The sequence below is a fragment of the Oncorhynchus gorbuscha genome, linkage group LG22 (genome assembly GCF_021184085.1).
Source record: "Oncorhynchus gorbuscha isolate QuinsamMale2020 ecotype Even-year linkage group LG22, OgorEven_v1.0, whole genome shotgun sequence".
In the NCBI taxonomy this organism is placed as follows: domain Eukaryota; kingdom Metazoa; phylum Chordata; class Actinopteri; order Salmoniformes; family Salmonidae; genus Oncorhynchus; species Oncorhynchus gorbuscha.
In genome coordinates, this window is record NC_060194.1 from 23,408,420 (window position 1) to 23,428,358 (window position 19,939).

Below are 19,939 nucleotides of genomic sequence, written 5' to 3' on the forward strand. Positions count from 1 at the left end.
CTCTCTGGTTCAGGAAGTTCATTTACATGACGGTGTGAACAGTTAAATGACTGCCGTTGAGCAGCTCTAAGGAGGGAGACCATAGCTTACTGTACTGTGCTGTACCTTCCAGCTGCCTGCAGCCAGGTTCTGCAGGGCGCCCGCCGCCCCCTCCAGGGTGTCTGGGTTGGAGCACTCCGACAGGAGAGTGAGGTAGGGTTTGACAATGGTGGGGTGCCACAGCATCTGAATGCCTTTGGGTGGGTCAGCAGAGTCCGGGAAGGGCCCCACACCATCCCACTGGGTGACACAGGATGGTGGAATGTTATTACTGGCCAATACTACATGCATAATACGGGACATCAAACTGTTTGGCAACACTAATTAGTGCTACTGAAAATTGCTTAGTTATCACAAAACAGTGAAAAGGTGGAAACATTGAATATGGTTGAGACTTGAGTGACAAGTGAATTGCTTTTTGAAATATGAACTTATAGGATAAATATAATTAAGAATGAAGTAGTTAGTTAAAATCTCTGGGGCATATCTCACATACAAAATCATCACCACCAAGCCAACCACATGAGCATCTAATGTATGCCAGAGTAGATGAGTTGTACAGTTAATAGCATAATCCAACTCAGATGATAATCAAATCTTGGCTTTTGCCTGGTTATTGTCCCAGACAAGGCAGAGAAAACCATGACAAATCTCTCCTCTTCACATTATATTGATGTTATTCAGCAGACACTCTTATCCAGAGTGACTTACAATCAGTGCATTCTTCTTAAGATAGGTGAGACAACATATCTACAAAAGTACATTTTCCCTCAGCAAAGTCAGTGCTAGAAGGAAAGGTTAATTTCCATTCATTTTAATGAAGGGTGTGCCAGGGGTGCCGTGAGATAGAGATACTGAAGATATATACTCTTCAAAGGTTTCAGACGTTTTCGGAAGATGGGCAGGGACTTTTGACTTTAGGGAAATGCTTGTTCCACCATTGGTGTGCCAGGGCAAAGAAGAGCTTTGACTAGGCTGAGTGGGAGCTCACTTCCTGTACTGGTAGAAGGGCCAAGAGATCAGAGGTGGCGGAACAGAGTGCTCGGGTTGGGGTGTAGGGTTTGAACATAGCCGGAAGGTAAGGAGGGGCAGTTCCCCTTGCTGCTCCGTAGGCAAGAAATAGGGGCTTGAAGATGATTACAAGCTTCGACTGGAAGCCAGTGGACTGTGCGGAGGAGCGGGATGATCTTAGGAAGGTTGAACAACAGGCGGGCTGTGGCATTCTCTTCAAGCCCCTCTTTCAGAACTAAACCCAGTAAATGAGTAATTACCCATAAGATAGACCCCCCTCCCTAGCCAGCTTCCAGCACCACTGCTCTAACACGCTGGCTAATTGCTAACAGCTGCAGTTGAGATGTAGAGAGGAGAGGATAGAAAGGAGATGAGCCCACCTGATCATGGGCCTTCTTTTTCTTCTTCTTCTTCCCCCAGCAACCTGAGCTCTCAGAATCCTTGCCGTTGGCATCGCCACAAAGCAATCCGTCAAGCTCATCCGTGCCTATCTGCTGTCCCTGAGATGTCTCTGCAGCTAGTCGATACGAGAGGTTCCTCAAAATGCACACACAGTTTTCAATGGTCTGCAAGGACAAAAGAGGGAGATGATGAGAGATGTAGGGAAGGAGTGGGTGAAAGGAGAGAGGGGGAGACGAACAGAGAGAGAGAGAGAGAGAGAGAGAGAGAGACAGAAAGAGAGAGAGGAAGATAAATAGAGAGCAGTATTTCGATTAGAGGAGTGCCATGAGATGCGTTGCTTGTCGGCCACGTAGCGAACAAAGTAAAGTTGTGACTTTATTTCCTCCAATGTGAGCGGACAGGATGTTTTAGGGATGCTATAAACTGGGGCAAATGCATGAGTTGCTTTCAAATAGACAGAGCATGCAATGCAATAGACCATGACTGCATTTGATACAACACACACAGGCCTTGTTACTAAACATTGCCTACTGTATGTTACACTGTTGACAGTCTATTATTTCATGACATCTTCCACAGCGAAATAGAGCAGATGCCAACCCTTCAATGGAACAATTAACAGAATTAAAGTATGGCTCTTTATCCAGTCTAGAAAGGCAATTCAATTGGAACATTAGTTGACCAGTCTGTTAAATGCAATTGGTACAGTAAAGTCAGGTGCATCTCTTTCAGATGAATGACTAACTTCTTGTACTCGTTAGATTGCTGTGCTGGATCCAGGCCAGAGCAGTACCGTAGTGACAATCCCATTGTAGTAAGCAGTGAGGCATTCAACACCATAGTGGGGGACTCTGATCTTGTAAAGAATTTTCAGTGGGATTAGGGCTGCCAGATCGCCTTCAAACTGGTTGGCAGAAAGTAGTCCAGACATAACAAAGGCCCTCGGAAATCAAACGAAAGAGGGCACTCATTTAGAGCGCTTTACGGTACCATAACCTACTGCACATAGTTATGAGTGTGGTAGAGAGGACAGATATGGAAGGCATTTCAACAGGGAAGAACAGTTTGTCATGGTTACTGCTTGACATCAGAAAAATGTAGATGGGCTGCGCATCGCTCGAGGTTATCATGTACTGTATGTGTAACCGGTGTGAAATGGCTAGCTAGTTAGCGTTGGTGCGCGCTAATAGTGTTTCAATCGGTGACATCACTCGCTCTGAGATCTTGTAGTTGTTGTCCCTGATTCAGGGCGAGGAGAGGGACCGAAGCTATACTGTTACATATGTACCTAGTACTTAGTCCATTTTCTCTCAGATTCACAAGGTCTTCTACAAGCCATAAACAGGTGAACTTGAACCACATTGTCTGACATTGACAGTGTGTCAATTTCTCCATGCATGACCTGTGATTGAATCCTTCCAATAGTTCAACACTGACTAGTACTTATAGAGGATCAAATCTTAACATAATATACATAGGCTTTGTTTCAATTATACTAAATAATGCATTTCAAAGCAGGATAAAAACACTAGCTCCATAGACTTTGAGGCATTCATTCGCAGGAAATTGGACATCTGGTATGAGCTTTTGGGAAATGACCAGTGTAATCAGAGCTGTTGATGATCTGTGCTAGCGTCTAGCGTCTAGCCTGACTGCACTGTACTGTAGATCATCACCAATACCAGGAAGTCAGCGCCCCCTATCTCTCCATGCAGAGCACCAGCAAGGACAGGATAGGTGTTGAGCAGCTAAATCATGAATAAAGAAGGCCATTTACAGGGGATGATGAGGTGAAGAGAGCCAGGGAGGCAACCTTGACAACACACTGATCCAGATCCACAACATGGGACGTTCGTGTGTGTGTGTGCTGTAATGATGGGCAGCCCCTGTCTGTGATTCCCTCAGCGTCATGTTAAAGGGTCTGCTTTATAAAAGGAGATAATAATATAATAATATGATGAGAGGAACACAAAGTCAAACCTTGCTATCGATCTCGCTGCTGCCCAAGGCGGTCTGGATCACGTAGAGCAGAGCGTCGGTAAGGCCCTCGCACTCCCTCATCCTCCTGCGAGCCTCCTCCCCCGCAGAGCTCACATTCCTGCAACAACAGCCAGTCAGACATTTCTCTTCAGCATTGTATCACTGTCATATTGTACAGTCATATTGTAGTTAACCATCATCATGATTTTTCAGTTGAATTTCAGGACTAAATATTGTACTTCTTCAGTGCTTGCCATCATAGTTGGTTGAATATAGGATAACTAAATAATGTTAAAGATGTATAGTTTGACACCATGACAAGCCTGGCCCATCAAGTACCCACTCTGGGTGCATCCCAAATGGCACCCTATTCCCTATACACTGAGTGAACAAAACATTAGGAAAACTTGCTCTTTCAATGACATAGACTGACCAGATGAATCCAGGTAAAAGCTATGATCCCGGCAGGTAGCCTGGTAGGCAGGGGCATTGGGCCAGTAACCAAAAGGTTGCTGGATTGAATCCTCGAGCTGACAAGGTAAACATCTATCATTCTGCCCTGAGCAAGGCATTTAACCCACTGTTCCCCGGGTGCCATGTATGTCGATTAAGGCAGCCCCTGCACCTCTCTGATTCAGAGGGGTTGGGTTAAATGCCAAAGACTTGTTTCAGTTGAATACATTCAGTTGTACAACTGACTAGGTTTCCCCTAATCAATGTCACCTGTTAAATCCACTTTAATCAGTGTAGATGAAGGGGAGGAGACAGGTTAAAGAAGGCTTTTTAAGCATTTTGTGTATGCGTGCCATTTCAGAGGGTGAATGGGCAAGACAAAATATTGAAGTGCCTTTGAAAGGGGTATGGTAGTAGGTGCCAGACGCACCGGTTTGAGTGTGTTAAAACCTGCAACACTACTGGGTTTTTCACACTCAACAGTTTCCCGTGTGTATCAAGAATGGTCCACCACCCAAAGGACATCCATCCAACTTGACACAACTGTGGGAAGCATTGGAGTCAACATGGGCCAGCATCCCTGTGGAACGCTTTCGACACCTTGTAACCTTGTAGAGTCCATGCCCCGACTAATTGAGTCTGTTCTGAGGGCAAAAGGGAAATATTAGCAAGATTTCCTAATGTTTTGGAAACTCAGAGTTTATTTTTATTTAACTCTTATTTTACCAGGTAAGTTGACTGAGAACACATTCTCATTTACAGCAACAACCTGGATAATAGTTACAGGGGATGAACAAGCCATTTGTAAACTGGGGATGATTAGGTGACCGTGATGGTTTGAGGGCAAGATTGGGAATTTAGCCAGGACACCAGGGTTAACACACCTACTCTTACAATAAGTGCCATGAGATCTTTAGCGAACACAGAGAGTCAGGACACCTGTTTAACGTCCCACCGGAAAGACGGCAACCCTGCACAGGGCAATGTCCCCAATCACTGCCCTGGGGCATTTGGATATTTGTTTTTAGACCAGAGGAAAGGGTGCCTCCTACTGGCCCTCCAACACCACTTCCAGCAGCATGTGGTCTCCGCTTAGCTTCAGAAGCAAACCAGCAGTGGGATGCAGGGTGGTATGCAGCTGACTGTAGGATATAGGGCACTACATCCTGTCTCCTCTCCGCTGCCCTTTGAATGTCAGGTCATTAAAAGTCTGTAATGGTGCAGCCAGCCTGGTCTTATAACAGGCCTTTGTATGGACAACATGGCCTGTCTGTGTCTCCTGTTAGAGGTTTGGCCCAATTGATAGGGAGATTATTCTGCCATACCAAGAAAAAGAGCAGTAACTGCACATTTGGTCAAAATTAGTTACTGGCATTTTTGATGCATTAAATACATGCTTATCATGTGGACAAATATCCTGCCTCCACTGTGTTGAGAAAATTGGGCTCATGTTTGCAGTAACTGAAAAGAGTTGCAGTGAAACCAGGGACAAAAGCAGTAACTGCCATCACTCACATCAGTTACTGCCTTTTACCTTGATTTCACTGATCTTTGGGCTGCAGTGTCTACGGTTTACCTTGGCATTATTTATTGTCCTTTGCTGATAAAAGTATCAAACTATATGACACTGACAGCCACATACAAATACATTTATGAACACAAGTTGTGTGTATAAAATTTTAAAAATCACAATGTATTCCAGTGGGTGTACCAAGCAAGAAGGCACTAACTGCCGTCTAGGGTCACAGGTCATGTCAGAAGTCAGGGTTAATATGAATAAAAAACTGCCTCATGTTAAGACAACAGCTAACCACATCTCTAGTGATCTGCCTACAACTCATTTGGCTGGACAATTTAAAAACTATAAAACCATTTTTTCTCAGTTCCACATTATGAGCAGCTAGGGCTCTTTTGCTTGGTAGGTCAGTATGGATGGCCTGTTTGTAACTCCGTCAGCACCTCCAGAACTGTGCAATGGGCCTGATAAACAAAGCAAACCATGGATCAATCTACCGGATCAGTATCTGTTCTGGAGGTGCTCTTTCTAGGTCAGTGATGAGTGACTTGACTGTATAAGTGAGAGACGGGCTCTGGTTAGATAGAGACAGGGTCCATTATCAGGTAGTTCCTAAAACACAGCAGTCACTGCCCACTGACCACCCCGGGGTGATGCAAACAAGGAAACATGGAGCATTTTCAATAGGCTTGTTGACTCTATTGTGCATTGACAATCTAACGGTAAGGTCTTGTTGACTTTATTGTGAGTCTGATCGATAGTGATAATTAGTATATTCTCTTGCTGTCAAGGTGGGCTATGGTCCTTTTGACACTCTTCCTCCCGTTAGACACCAGCTGATCCCTGGCAGAGAGGCACCCTGTGAAGAATGTCAGTCAGCTAGCGTGCTGCGTTCGCTGTTAGCCATGGTGATTCTGTTCTGAAGACAGCCAGCGTGAGTGCCACAGGATGAGGGACAGGTGTGTGATGAGGCGGCAGGTGGCGAGGCATCTTAGTCCTGCACATTACATATTCAATCAAAGCTCCTGTTCTGTTGTTCCTTAACGACCGATGAAACAGATGAATTAGCCTGCTGAGCTCAGGGATTTAATGTACAGTCATTCATACCTGACAGGCAGGCATTAAGTCTCAGCACATTTCACTTACAGTGGGCTTCGTCCCACTCCACGCTGCTGCAGTGCTGATTGGATGTGCTGCAGACAACTACCTGTCTGATGGCCAATGGGAACGGGGGGCGTGCCCACAAAAGTCCACCTCCCTTTCATTAATCACTTCCTGCTTTGACAAGGTAATGTGTGGGCATATTAATGGTTTCAACTATTAGCAGATAATCCCACTAAAGAGAAGCGGTGACATATTGCACAGAGAGGGTAATGCACTGGAGGTAGAATGAATAAACCCAAAATGAACAGACAAGCAATGTATTAGCTAAGATCTCATTATTCTCCCTCTTCACAGATGCTTCTCTTGCTGGTACGTAGGAGACGAGGGCCCAGATATAAACGAGTAGAAACACTTGACACATAGCCAATATTCTTCCGGTGCCAGCGCTATAATCAGAAAGTCTTTGACAATATTCCAGAATTATAGAATGCTTTAATGGAATCCTGCAGGGAGCAGAGCAGACAGTTTTAAGCCGCGCAGAGTGCTGACATGGCGTTTTCACACAACATCCCTCATAGTGAAGGTAATTATGGGGAAGAAGCATGTTACATGGGCTCCCATAATCAGTCTGACACTTGTGGCATTCACTGTCCGTGATAAAACTTCCTTCATCAATAACCCTCATTCGTCAAGTCAATACTCACAATACGTACAAAGCTTCATGAGTATACTCTGTTTGACAGAGCAATGTGTTACATCCTGCATCACCAACACAAAGGAACTGGGTGCAGGCAAGCCAGGCAGGGACAAAGCAGGGAGACATTCACCTGAAAGAAGCCGACCGCTCTGAGTGAAAGCTACACCATGAAGAGGAATAGTCTCCAGAAGACACCTTTACAACCCAGTGCATGTAACCTCAGGTTGACATACACTGTCATGACTTGTGACTTTTAACCTCTAACCCTGCCACTGTGCTGTCACTTCTGCTTTGCTTGCTCTTTGGGGTCTTGGCTGGGTAAATGTAAAGAACCTTGTGACTACTGCTGATGTAAAAAGCTAGCAAACTTGATTAAATACATTTGATTGATTGACCCGAGGGTCCAGTAACAGTACTGACCTGAGGCAGCCGGTGGCGTTGCGGAGAACCTGGGAAGAGTGCAGGTGCAGTTTGCGGTCCTCCTGATGGGGCGAGGTGTCCCAGCCCGAGTGGGGGATGATGACAGCGTTGGTCAGCACGGCCAGGGCATCCTGGATAATGGGCATCTTCAGGGCATCACACGACGACAGGTTCCACAGCACACCTGAACAGAGAACATCAGATAGGACAGGACGTTGACGAACAGTGATTTAACGTGGGAGAATGGTCAGCTGTAGAGATCCCGGGAAGGGAATGGTGATTTATTGTTGGTTTATTTCGGGGAACAAAAGTTGAATATACTTCCTCTGAAATTAAAATAAGGATCATGTTGGACCAAAACTGTTCAAAACATTAAAAAGAAAATGGAAAACTGTAAGGCTCTATAACTGTTTAATAACTTGTCACAAAACAGCATATTTCAACCCTATTTTTGAATTAGTGAGAGGTTGGCGTGATTGTGCAATAAACTGGGCACCTGGGGCTTCATAGATTTATCTATTTTTTCCCAGTAATTTAATGTGCAAACCAGCCAACCTAAAAAAATGAAGGAATTTTCTCTCGCCTACCAATTACATTCAAAGCCAGCGGCTTTGGCACAGCCTGTATGAGTAAACCACAAAGAGACAGAGGGAGGAAGCGCTCTCTCTCTCTGCAGCTGGGCTCTCCTCTCTCTTCAACCACACTGACTACGACTTCAGTCTTCCTCCTCAAGCTGGGGTGCTTTACTAAACACTGAACAGGGGCAATACGTGTCCAAAGATAGTATACCATCCCAATTTACATATGACTTAAAAAGACAACCGACTCGTGTGTCACTATAAATTGCTTTCAGTAGGATGTGGTCGGAACATGGTGACTCTGCCATGGATGGTGTTAAGAAGTGAGCAGAAGCTGTCAGCCAAAGAGATACACACACAGCACAAGAGCTGGCCGGTTATCTACAAGAGGACAGAGGAAGAAGAGGAAGGAGGAGAGGGTCCTTCACTCTACAATCCTTCATACGCCATAAAAAAAATATATATATACATATATATATATATATATATAAATAAAGCAACACCTCACGGCACAAAGCCTCTCGCCCATGTGACCTACTTGTTGTGTGTAATGACATGCACTGACATGTACGTGTAACTGATAGATGCACACACACACACACATATACTACATGTTCATGTTTTTAAATGTATGTAAATTGTAAACTCTTTTATTCTGTAATGTATTTTTAGTTCTTGTGTCAGACCCCAGTAAGACTAGCTGTCGCCACCGGCGTCGGCTAATGGGGATCCTAATAAATCACATCAACAATCAAACCAGAGGGCACACACACACACACACACACACACACACACACACACACACACACACACACACACACACACACACACACACACACACACACACACACACACACACACACACACACACACACACACACACACACACACTCAGAGCACTGATTGTAATGACCTTGACAGCTGGCCCAACACATTACAATTCTTGTTGACCTTCACAACATCATGTCCCTCCTAGGACACCGTAGCCGTAGCATTTATGATTGCAATTACCAGTGGTGAGGCCGTCAGTCACTCTTCACCCGTTCCTCTCACAACAACAATGTAATTACATAGATCTACTTTAGTCTTATCAGCCACGTTGGGATGTTTTCCTTGTGGTCTGCTCTGCTCTAAATAACTAGCTGCGTGGCTCATAATTAGCGGAGACAGTAATCTTGCAGAGAGCATTACTTTACCGCCGCTCAAGGCAGCGCACAACATTTCTGTGTTTTTTTTTTAAATGAAAGAGCTGCTGCCTATAGCGGTAGCGGCGTTGGGCTCGGCCGATAATAACCGCCTATAACATCATCTTGTTCCAGTGGGGAAGGAAAGATGGATGTTTTATTTCGCTGGATAGAGGAAAGAGGTTAATTGCCTCAGCCTTACATCACCAGGGAGGCGGGGGGTGCGAGAGCATCATTTCGTGGGGAGAAAACAGGTCGTCTGCAGAACTAAATTATCTCTATGGGGGGGGGGGGGGTAGTGGAAGTTGAGGGCACTGTGCAGGTTGTCAAGGTGACAGAAATGGCATTTTAGGAGCATGACGTTTTTATGTGGTTCAAGTGAGGCAGCCGCTATGTCGTGAGCCGACAGTGATTCGGTGCAGAAGACATTCCAATCTAAACAGGTCAAATCAGCCACTCTTTACAATGAGTCACTGTGGTACCGAAACAAATGTGAAGAAATAAACTACATCCCAGCTCTGATGGGGCAAGACATATAGATAGATGTCTGTACATCTATGTTTGTAGATGGCTATACATTTCTACCATTCTCCTCCAACTACTACTTTTAAATGAACCTACTCCGATAACTCCTATCCCTCCATCCCTCCACTAGATTAGAATCATTTTTACCGTGGCTGTGTAAGAGCAGCAACAGTGGTTTCTGTTCGACATCACATGGAGTCCAGGATACAATCTACATCTTTAATCTCAGAAGACAAGAAATTTGCCATTAAAAATAGTTGTATTTTTCTGAATAATCGTCTTTGGCTCCTCTACATGCAAGGGGGGCTTCTTAGAGCAGCGGGGGAAACAACAACCTTGTTTGGCTAACTGTGATGTCATAAACCACCGCTGCCACCGCATGCCTAAGAAGGGCACCCCTTGGCAGTTGGTGACACGGGGAAGGCTCAGGGAAGGCTAGGAGACAGAGAGAGACTGGTAAATGGTCCCGTTAATCCATGCCCAGTCACAGGAAGGGGAGAGGAAGCTCAGGCGGCCACTGTGACTGATTTAAACAGCCAGAAGAGAAGATGTGAAGAGGCAGAATTCCTCTGGGCCGGGAAAGGTTTTCTGCAGCCTGATTAATTTGTGACAGGAGGGACTGTGTTCCAAGCGTTGAATTGTTTTCTAATTTATATGGTGATCTCCGTTAAGACAGTATCAGCACAAATCATATATTTCCTAAGCATTTCCTGTTTTAAAAACCTCACGCATTTTCTATCCAGTCATGTCATTTGTGAATATTTGTGTTTTCATATACATAGCTGTATATACATAGCTGACTTATATTGATGAGCCACTACTATGGATGCTGATGTGACACGTCCCTTAGGGATTCTTTGCCTCTACAGCCTACCGTAGTTTTCCAGCTCCCAGTAACAGTGACAGTTAAACATTAGATAACACGCCCATACGCATCCAGGTATAATCCTTTATAACTTGTTTTAAATACTTTTTATAATGTCATATAGCAAGGCTATGTTATGTCTCTCTATGTTATATCTTGTCAACAAACTCTGTTTACCTGTGAGCAACTCCCTAATCTCCATGTCTGTGGTTTTCCTCAGCAGACGGACCAGGGCTGGGATCCCCCCACAGTTCTTCAGGGCGATCTTGTTGTCATCGTTGGCCTTGCCGTACACCAGGTTCCTCAGAGCTCCACAGGCGCTGCGGTGCACGTCGGTCATCCTGTGGTCTAGCAGATCCACCAGCAGCTGGATCCCTCCTTGTCTCCGGATCTGGTGAGAGGAACAGGGAGAGGAAGGATGTAAGTGGATCCACTGGATCAAAATGAAAAGATAGAGCAAGAGCAGTACAAATATACATGCACTAGTGTAGCTACTGTTCTTTACTTTTCAATTGTCTACAGCAAAAGTCATAGTTAGTCATAGTTTTCAGCATTGACAACAATATCCCTAAAGGCATCCCTATATAAATACTATTCTTCAATAAACTAGAGCCATGTCAAACACGTGGCTGCACACAGACAGAAAGGCCCAGGACACACTGTCACAGTGTTCTGCCATATTAGTGACAGAGTGACAGGATGACCTGGCAGTGTGTGTGTGTGTGTGTGTGTGTGTGTGTGTGTGTGTGTGTGTGTGTGTGTGTGTGTGTGTGTGTGTGTGTGTGTGTGTGTGTGTGTGTGTGTGTGTGTGTGTGTGTGTGTGTGTGTGTGTGTGTGTGTGTGTGTGTGTGTGTGTGTGTGAGAGAGAGTGCGAGAGTGCGAGAGAGAGAGAGAGAGAGAGAGAGAGAGAGAGAGAGAGAGAGAGAGACAGAGAGGGGGAGACACACACACACAAGAGGACTGGTGCCAACAGCAGATGTGTGCTGCCAGGTCCAACAGAATGGATCAGCATTGCTGCTGTTTCTGTACCTCTCAACTTCCATTAAACACAGAGGAGAAACATGATTAAAAATCAGAGACCCTGTTCATCTGGGTGCTCTGCTTCAATTTACTGACAATTAATTTAGTGACAAGGTTTACCCCATCATGGCTTCTGTTATTACACTACACGTGCCATTTTATGGCTGACTCATAATCAGTCAAAGCACAAACAAAGAGGTGTTGGCAAAGGCGATAGACACTGGCTCACTAGATTGCAGGCTACATGCTATCATTATTCAGTACATGCTGTACGTACAGTTGAAGTCGGAAGATTACATACACTTAGGTTATACAATTGAAGTTTACATACGCTTAGGTTGAAGTCATTAAAAGTCCTTTTTCTACCACTCCACACATTTCTTGTTAACAAACTATAGTTTTGGCAAGTCAGTTAGGACATCTACTTCGTGCATGACACAAGTAATTTTTCCAACAATTGTTTACAGACAGATTATTTCACTTATAATTCATTGTATCACAATTCCAGTGGGTCAGAAGTTTACATACATTCAGTTGACTGTGCCTTTAAACAGCTTGGAAAATTACAGAAAATGATGTCATGGCTTTAGAAGCTTCTGATAGGCTAAGTGACATAATTTGAGTCAATTGGAGGTGTACCTGTGGATGTATTTCAAGGCCTACCTTCAAACTCTGTGCCTCTTGGCTTGACATCATGGGAAAATCAAAAGAAATCAGCCAAGACCTCAGAAAAATAATTATAGACCTCCACAAGTCTGGTTCATTCTTGGGTGCAATTTCCAAACGGCTGAAGATACCACGTTCATCTGTACCAACAATAGTACGCAAGTATATACACCATGGGACCACGCAGCCGTCATACCGCTCAGGAAGGAGACGCATTCTGTCTCCTAGAGATGAATGTACTTTGTTGCGAAGACTGCAAATCAATCCCAGAACAACAGCAAAGGACCCTGTGAATATGAAGATGCTGACATAACCTGAAAGGCAGCTCAGCAAGGAAGAAGCCACTGCTCCAAATAAAATCCCCACAAAAAAGCCAGACTACGGTTTGCAACTGCATGGGAACAAAGATGGGGACAAAGATTGTACTTTTTTGAGAAATGTCCTCTGGTCGGATGAAACAAAAATAGAACTGTTTGGCCATCGTTATGTTTGGAGGAAAAATGGGGAGGCCTGCAAGCCGAAGAACACCATCCCAACCGTGGAGCACGAGAGTGGCAGCATCATGATGTGGGGGTGCTTTGCTGCAGGAGGGACTGGTGCACTTTACAAAATAGATGGCATCATGAGGTAAAAAAATGATGTGGATATATTGAAGCAACATCTGAAGACATCAGTCAGGAGGTTAAAGCTTGGTCACAAATGGCGCATACTTCCAAAGCTCTGTCAGGAGGAATGGGCCAAAATTCACCCAACTTATCGTGGGAAGCTAGTGGGTTGCTACCCGAATTCACCCAACTGCGTGAAGAGGAAGCGGAAAGTGGGCTGCCCGGAACAAACACTAACCCTGGGTTCTGGAGGACTAACCCGAAACCTTCCTTCCGTTTGACCCAAGTTAAACAATTTAAAGGCAATGCTACCAAATACTAATTGAGTGTATGTAAACTTCTGACCCACTAGGAATGTGATGAAATAAATAAAATATTAAATAAATCATTCTCTACTATTATTCTGACTTTTCACATTCTTAAAATAAAGTGGTGATCCTAAATGTCCTAAAACAGGGAATTGTTTTAATTAATTAAATTAAATGGCAGGAATTGTGAAAAGCTGAGTTTAAATGTATTTGGCTAAGGTGTATGTAAACTTCCGACTTCAACTGTATGTATATTCCCTACTGTTTATGAAAACACTTACTAGACTCATCTCCCTCGCTCTGTTGTTATCAAAATAAAGCACCCAGTTAGTTGTCATTCCCTTCACACAGCCTCCTGGTCCAAAAATAACCAAGATACCGTTGTAAAGAATACGAGGGGAGACAGAGAGCTGATTTCAAGCGCAGGGCGCAGCAGGTGTTTATGTCATGTTTTGTCTTAGATTGTCTTGTCATTTTGCTTTTCCCTCTGTTCGTTTTCCCCCTGCTGGTCTTTTTAGGTTCGTTCCCCTTTTTCTCTCTCTCTTCCTCTCTCTCTTCTCTCTATCGTTCCGTTCCTGCTCCCAGCTGTTCCTATTCCCCTAATCAATCATTTAGTCTTCCCACACCTGTTCCCTATCTTTTTCCCTGATTAGAGTCCCTATTTCTCCCCTTGTTTTCCGTTTCTGCCCTGTCGGATCCTTGTCTATTGTTCACCGTGCTGTGTCTGTGTATCGCCCTGTCGTGTCGTGTTTCCCTCAGATGCTGCGTGGTGAGCAGGTGTCTGAGTCTGCTACGTTCAAGTGCCTTCCCGAGGCAACCTGCAGTTCTTGATCGAGTCTCCAGTCTGTTCTCGTCATTACGAGTGGAATTATGTCTTATGATTGTAGATTTACTTTACTGGATTAAAGACTCTGTTTTCGCCAAGTCGCTTTTGGGTCGTCATTCACCTGCATGACAGAAGGATCCGACCAAAGAATGGACCCAGCGACTACAGACGCTCGTAACACTGCCGTCGAGATCCAAGGAGCCATGCTCGGCAGACACGAGCAGGAATTGTCTGCTGCTCGCCATGCCGTGGAGAACCTGGCCGCTCAGGTTTCCGACCTCTCTGGACAGTTCCAGAGTCTTCGTCTCGTGCCACCTGTTACTTCCTGGCCTGCCGAGCCTCCGGAACCTAGGGTTAATAACCCACCTTGCTACTCCGGGCAGCCCACGGAGTGCCGCTCCTTTCTCACCCAGTGTGATATTGTGTTCTCTCTCCAACCCAACACATACTCTAGAGAGAGAGCTCGGGTTGCTTACATCATTTCACTCCTTACTGGCCGGGCTCGAGAGTGGGGCACAGCTATCTGGGAGGCAAGGGCTGATTGTTCAAACAATTACCAGAACTTTAAAGAGGAGATGATTCAGGTTTTTGACCGTTCAGTTTTTGGTAGGGAGGCTTCTAGGGCCCTGGCTTCCCTATGCCAAGGTGATCGATCCATAACGGATTACTCTATAGAGTTTCGCACTCTTGCTGCCTCTAGTGACTGGAACGAGCCGGCGCTGCTCGCTCGTTTTCTGGAGGGACTCCACGCAGTGGTCAAAGATGAGATTCTCTCTCGGGAGGTTCCTTCCAGTGTGGACTCTTTGATTGCTCTCGCCATCCGCATAGAACGACGGGTAGATCTTCGTCACCAAGCTCGTGGAAGAGAGCTCGCGTCAACGGTGTTTCCCTGCTCCGCATCGCAACCATCTCCCTCCTCTGGCTCAGAGACTGAGCCCATGCAGCTGGGAGGTATTCGCATCTCGACTAAGGAGAGGGAACGGAGGATCACCAACCGCCTGTGCCTCTATTGCGGATTTGATGGACATTTTGTCAATTCATGTCCAGTAAAGGCCAGAGCTCATCAGTAAGCGGAGGGCTACTGGTGAGCGCTACTACTCAGGTCTCTTCATCTAGATCCTGTACTACTATGTCGGTCCATCTAGCGCTGGACCGGTTCGGGTGCTACATGCAGTGCCTTGATTGACTCTGGGGCTGAGGGTTGTTTCATGGACGAAGCATGGGCTCGGAAACATGACATTCCTTTCAGACAGTTAGACAAGCCTACGCCCATGTTTGCCTTAGATGGTAGTCATCTTCCCAGTATCAGATTTGAGACACTACCTTTAACTCTCACAGTATCTGGTAACCACAGTGAGACTATTTCTTTTTTGATTTTTCGTTCACCTTTTACACCTGTTGTTTTGGGTCATCCCTGGCTAGTATGTCATAATCCTTCTATTAATTGGTCTAGTAATTCTATCCTATCCTGGAACGTTTCTTGTCATGTGAAGTGTTTAATGTCTGCCATCCCTCCCATTTCTTCTGTCCCCACTTCTCAGGAGGAACCTGGCGATTTGACAGGAGTGCCGGAGGAATATCATGATCTGCGCACGGTCTTCAGTCGGTCCCGAGCCAACTCCCTTCCTCCTCACCGGTCGTATGATTGTAGTATTGATCTCCTTCCGGGGACCACTCCTCCTCGGGGTAGACTATACTCTCTGTCGGCTCCCGAACGTAAGGCTCTCGAGGATTATTTATCTGTGTCTCTTGACGCCGGTACCATAGTGCCTTCTTCCTCTCCGGCCGGGGCGGGGTTCTTTTTGTTAAGAAAAAGGACGGTACTCTGCGCCCCTGCGTGGATTATCGAGGGCTGAATGACATAACGGTTAAGAATCGTTATCCGCTTCCCCTTATGTCATCAGCCTTCGAGATTCTGCAGGGAGCCAGGTGCTTTACTAAGTTGGACCTTCGTAACGCTTACCATCTCGTGCGCATCAGAGAGGGGGACGAGTGGAAAACGGCGTTTAACACTCCGTTAGGGCATTTTGAGTACCGGGTTCTGCCGTTTGGTCTCGCCAATGCGCCAGCTGTTTTTCAGGCATTAGTTAATGATGTTCTGAGAGACATGCTGAACATCTTTGTTTTTGTCTATCTTGACGATATCCTGATTTTTTCACCGTCACTCGAGATTCATGTTCAGCACGTTCGACGTGTTCTACAGCGCCTTTTAGAGAATTGTCTCTACGTGAAGGCTGAGAAGTGCTCTTTTCATGTCTCCTCCGTTACTTTTCTTGGTTCCGTTATTTCCGCTGAAGGCATTCAGATGGATTCCGCTAAGGTCCAAGCTGTCAGTGATTGGCCCGTTCCAAGGTCACGTGTCGAGTTGCAGCGCTTTCTAGGTTTCGCTAATTTCTATCGGCGTTTCATTCGTAATTTCGGTCAAGTTGCTGCCCCTCTCACAGCTCTTACTTCTGTCAAGACGTGTTTTAAGTGGTCCGGTTCCGCCCAGGGAGCTTTTGATCTTCTAAAAGAACGTTTTACGTCCGCTCCTATCCTCGTTACTCCTGACGTCACTAGACAATTCATTGTCGAGGTTGACGCTTCAGAGGTAGGCGTGGGAGCCATTCTATCCCAGCGCTTCCAGTCTGACGATAAGGTTCATCCTTGCGCTTATTTTTCTCATCGCCTGTCGCCATCTGAACGCAACTATGATGTGGGTAACCGCGAACTGCTCGCCATCCGCTTAGCCCTAGGCGAATGGCGACAGTGGTTGGAGGGGGCGACCGTTCCTTTGTCGTTTGGACAGACCATAAGAACCTTGAGTACATCCGTTCTGCCAAACGACTTAATGCCCGTCAAGCTCGTTGGGCGTTGTTTTTCGCTCGTTTCGAGTTTGTGATTTCTTACCGTCCGGGTAGCAAAAACACCAAGCCTGATGCCTTATCCCGTCTGTTTAGTTCTTCTGTGGCTTCTACTGATCCCGAGGGGATTCTTCCTTATGGGCGTGTTGTCGGGTTGACAGTCTGGGGAATTGAAAGACAGGTTAAGCAAGCACTCACGCACACTGCGTCGCGCGCGCTTGTCCTAGTAACCTCCTTTTCGTTCCTGTTTCCACTCGTCTGGCTGTTCTTCAGTGGGCTCACTCTGCCAAGTTAGCTGGTCATCCCGGTGTTCGAGGCACTCTTGCGTCTATTCGCCAGCGCTTTTGGTGCCCGACTCAGGAGCGTGACACGCGCCGTTTCGTGGCTGCTTGTTCGGACTGCGCGCAGACTAAGTCGGGTAACTCTCCTCCTGCCGGTCGTCTCAGACCGCTCCCCATTCCTTCTCGACCATGGTCTCACATCGCCCTAGACTTCATTACCGGTCTGCCTTTGTCTGCGGGGAAGACTGTGATTCTTACGGTTGTCGATAGGTTCTCTAAGGCGGCACATTTCATTCCCCTCGCTAAACTTCCTTCCGCTAAGGAGACGGCACAAATCATCATCGAGAATGTGTTCAGAATTCATGGCCTCCCGTTAGACGCCGTTTCAGACAGAGGCCCGCAATTCACGTCACAGTTTTGGAGGGAGTTCTGTCGTTTGATTGGTGCGTCCGTCAGTCTCTCTTCCGGGTTTCATCCCCAGTCTAACGGTCAAGCAGAGAGGGCCAATCAGACGATTGGTCGCATACTACGCAGCCTTTCTTTCAGAAACCCTGCGTCTTGGGCAGAACAGCTCCCCTGGGCAGAATACGCTCACAACTCGCTTCCTTCGTCTGCTACCGGGTTATCTCCGTTTCAGAGTAGTCTGGGTTACCAGCCTCCTCTGTTCTCATCCCAGCTTGCCGAGTCCAGCGTTCCCTCCGCTCAAGCGTTTGTCCAACGTTGTGAGCGCACCTGGAGGAGGGTGAGGTCTGCACTTTGCCGTTACAGGGCACAGACTGTGAGAGCCGCCAATAAACGTAGGATTAAGAGTCCAAGGTATTGTTGCGGCCAGAGAGTGTGGCTTTCCACTCGCAACCTTCCTCTTACGACAGCTTCTCGTAAGTTGACTCCGCGGTTCATTGGTCCGTTCCGTGTCTCCCAGGTCGTCAATCCTGTCGCTGTGCGACTGCTTCTTCCGCGACATCTTCGTCGCGTCCATCCTGTCTTCCATGTCTCCTGTGTCAAGCCCTTTCTTCGCACCCCGTTCGTCTTCCCTCCCCCTCCCGTCCTTGTCGAGAGCGCACCTATTTACAAGGTACGTAGGATCATGGACATGCGTTCTCGGGGACGGGGTCACCAATACTTAGTGGATTGGGAGGGTTACGGTCCTGAGGAGAGGAGTTGGGTTCCGTCTCGGGACGTGCTGGACCGTTCACTTATTGATGATTTCCTCCGTTGCCGCCAGGATTCCTCCTCGAGTGCGCCAGGAGGCGCTCGGTGAGTGGGGGGTACTGTCATGTTTTGTCTTAGATTGTCTTGTCATTTTGCTTTTCCCTCTGTTCGTTTTCCCCCTGCTGGTCTTTTAGGTTCGTTCCCCTTTTTCTCTCTCTCTTCCTCTCTCTCTTCTCTCTATCGTTCCGTTCCTGCTCCCAGCTGTTCCTATTCCCCTAATCAATCATTTAGTCTTCCCACACCTGTTCCCTATCTTTTTCCCTGATTAGAGTCCCTATTTCTCCCCTTGTTTTCCGTTTCTGCCCTGTCGGATCCTTGTCTATTGTTCACCGTGCTGTGTCTGTGTATCGCCCTGTCGTGTCGTGTTTCCCTCAGATGCTGCGTGGTGAGCAGGTGTCTGAGTCTGCTACGTTCAAGTGCCTTCCCGAGGCAACCTGCAGTTCTTGATCGAGTCTCCAGTCTGTTCTCGTCATTACGAGTGGAATTATGTCTTATGATTGTAGATTTACTTTACTGGATTAAAGACTCTGTTTTCGCCAAGTCGCTTTTGGGTCCTCATTCACCTGCATGACAGTTTATTGTAAAGGACCACAGGAGGAGGCAGGTAGCTGGGTCCAGGGGCAGGCAGAAGGTCATACACAGGGGGTCCAAAAAGGCAATAGTACAGGCAGGGAAAAGGCTAGTAACGTCGTCCGGGAGATCAGGCAATAGGTAGATAACAGGAAATCCGATAGGCTAAAGTACAGGCAGGGAACAGGCAAAAGGCGCCGTTAGTGGGGCAGGCAAAAGCTATCATACACAGGAGGAGTAAATCACGCGAATAACATCGCTCCGAAAGAAGTGTGTCACAAAACAAATAATACATCAGAGTGACAGGGTGCAAAGAACTGAACTACATAGTGTGTGATAATGACATACCTATGTGTGATCAGGTGATTAGAATTCAGGTGATTGGGATCTGGAGAGTGAGCTGCGTTCAGGGGATCCACGTGTTTGAGAGTGTGAGTTGGAAGCAGATGTTACAACCGCTAGGCGAGAAGGCACCATCATGACACACACAGCTAACGTGGATTGCCTTGCAGTACTCAGTACTATACATAGTGTATGGGTGTGGCTGTGTGTGTGCATGCCTATGGGGTGTGTATGTGTGCAATCACGGATATGTGTGTGTGGGTCTGCCCATGTTGCCTGTGTGATGTATCTCATAGTCTGAGAGAGGCAATGGGATGAGCGTCAGCAGTGTTCCACGGGAAGCCATCAGCTGACCTAATGACTTTCTTCCAATCCTTCCCAGAGGGCATCTGACCTGCAACTTATCCCTCTGACTCCCCATCCCTCCATCTTCCCATCCCTCCATCTTTCCATCCCTCCATCTTCCCATCCCTCCGACTCCCCATCCCTCCC

The 19,939-nt window shown here is 46.5% G+C and overlaps 1 protein-coding gene across 7 annotated transcripts in view; it reads right to left on the reverse strand.

Annotated features, from left to right (window-relative positions):
• LOC124009838 (catenin delta-2-like) overlaps nt 1-19,939 on the reverse strand; it is a 161,235-nt gene that overhangs the window by 8,379 nt on the left and 132,917 nt on the right. For 5 of the 7 annotated variants that reach the window (XM_046322027.1, XM_046322029.1, XM_046322026.1 and 2 more), the window contains 5 exons: nt 10,952-11,165; nt 7,623-7,806; nt 3,433-3,550; nt 1,431-1,616; nt 91-279 (listed from right to left, as the gene is read on the reverse strand). In XM_046322027.1, coding sequence (XP_046177983.1) covers nt 91-279; nt 1,431-1,616; nt 3,433-3,550; nt 7,623-7,806; nt 10,952-11,165 — 891 coding nt within the window. The remainder of the gene's footprint in view (nt 1-90; nt 280-1,430; nt 1,617-3,432; nt 3,551-7,622; nt 7,807-10,951; nt 11,166-19,939) is intronic. The other 2 variants (XM_046322031.1, XM_046322028.1) reach the window with 1 other exon arrangement.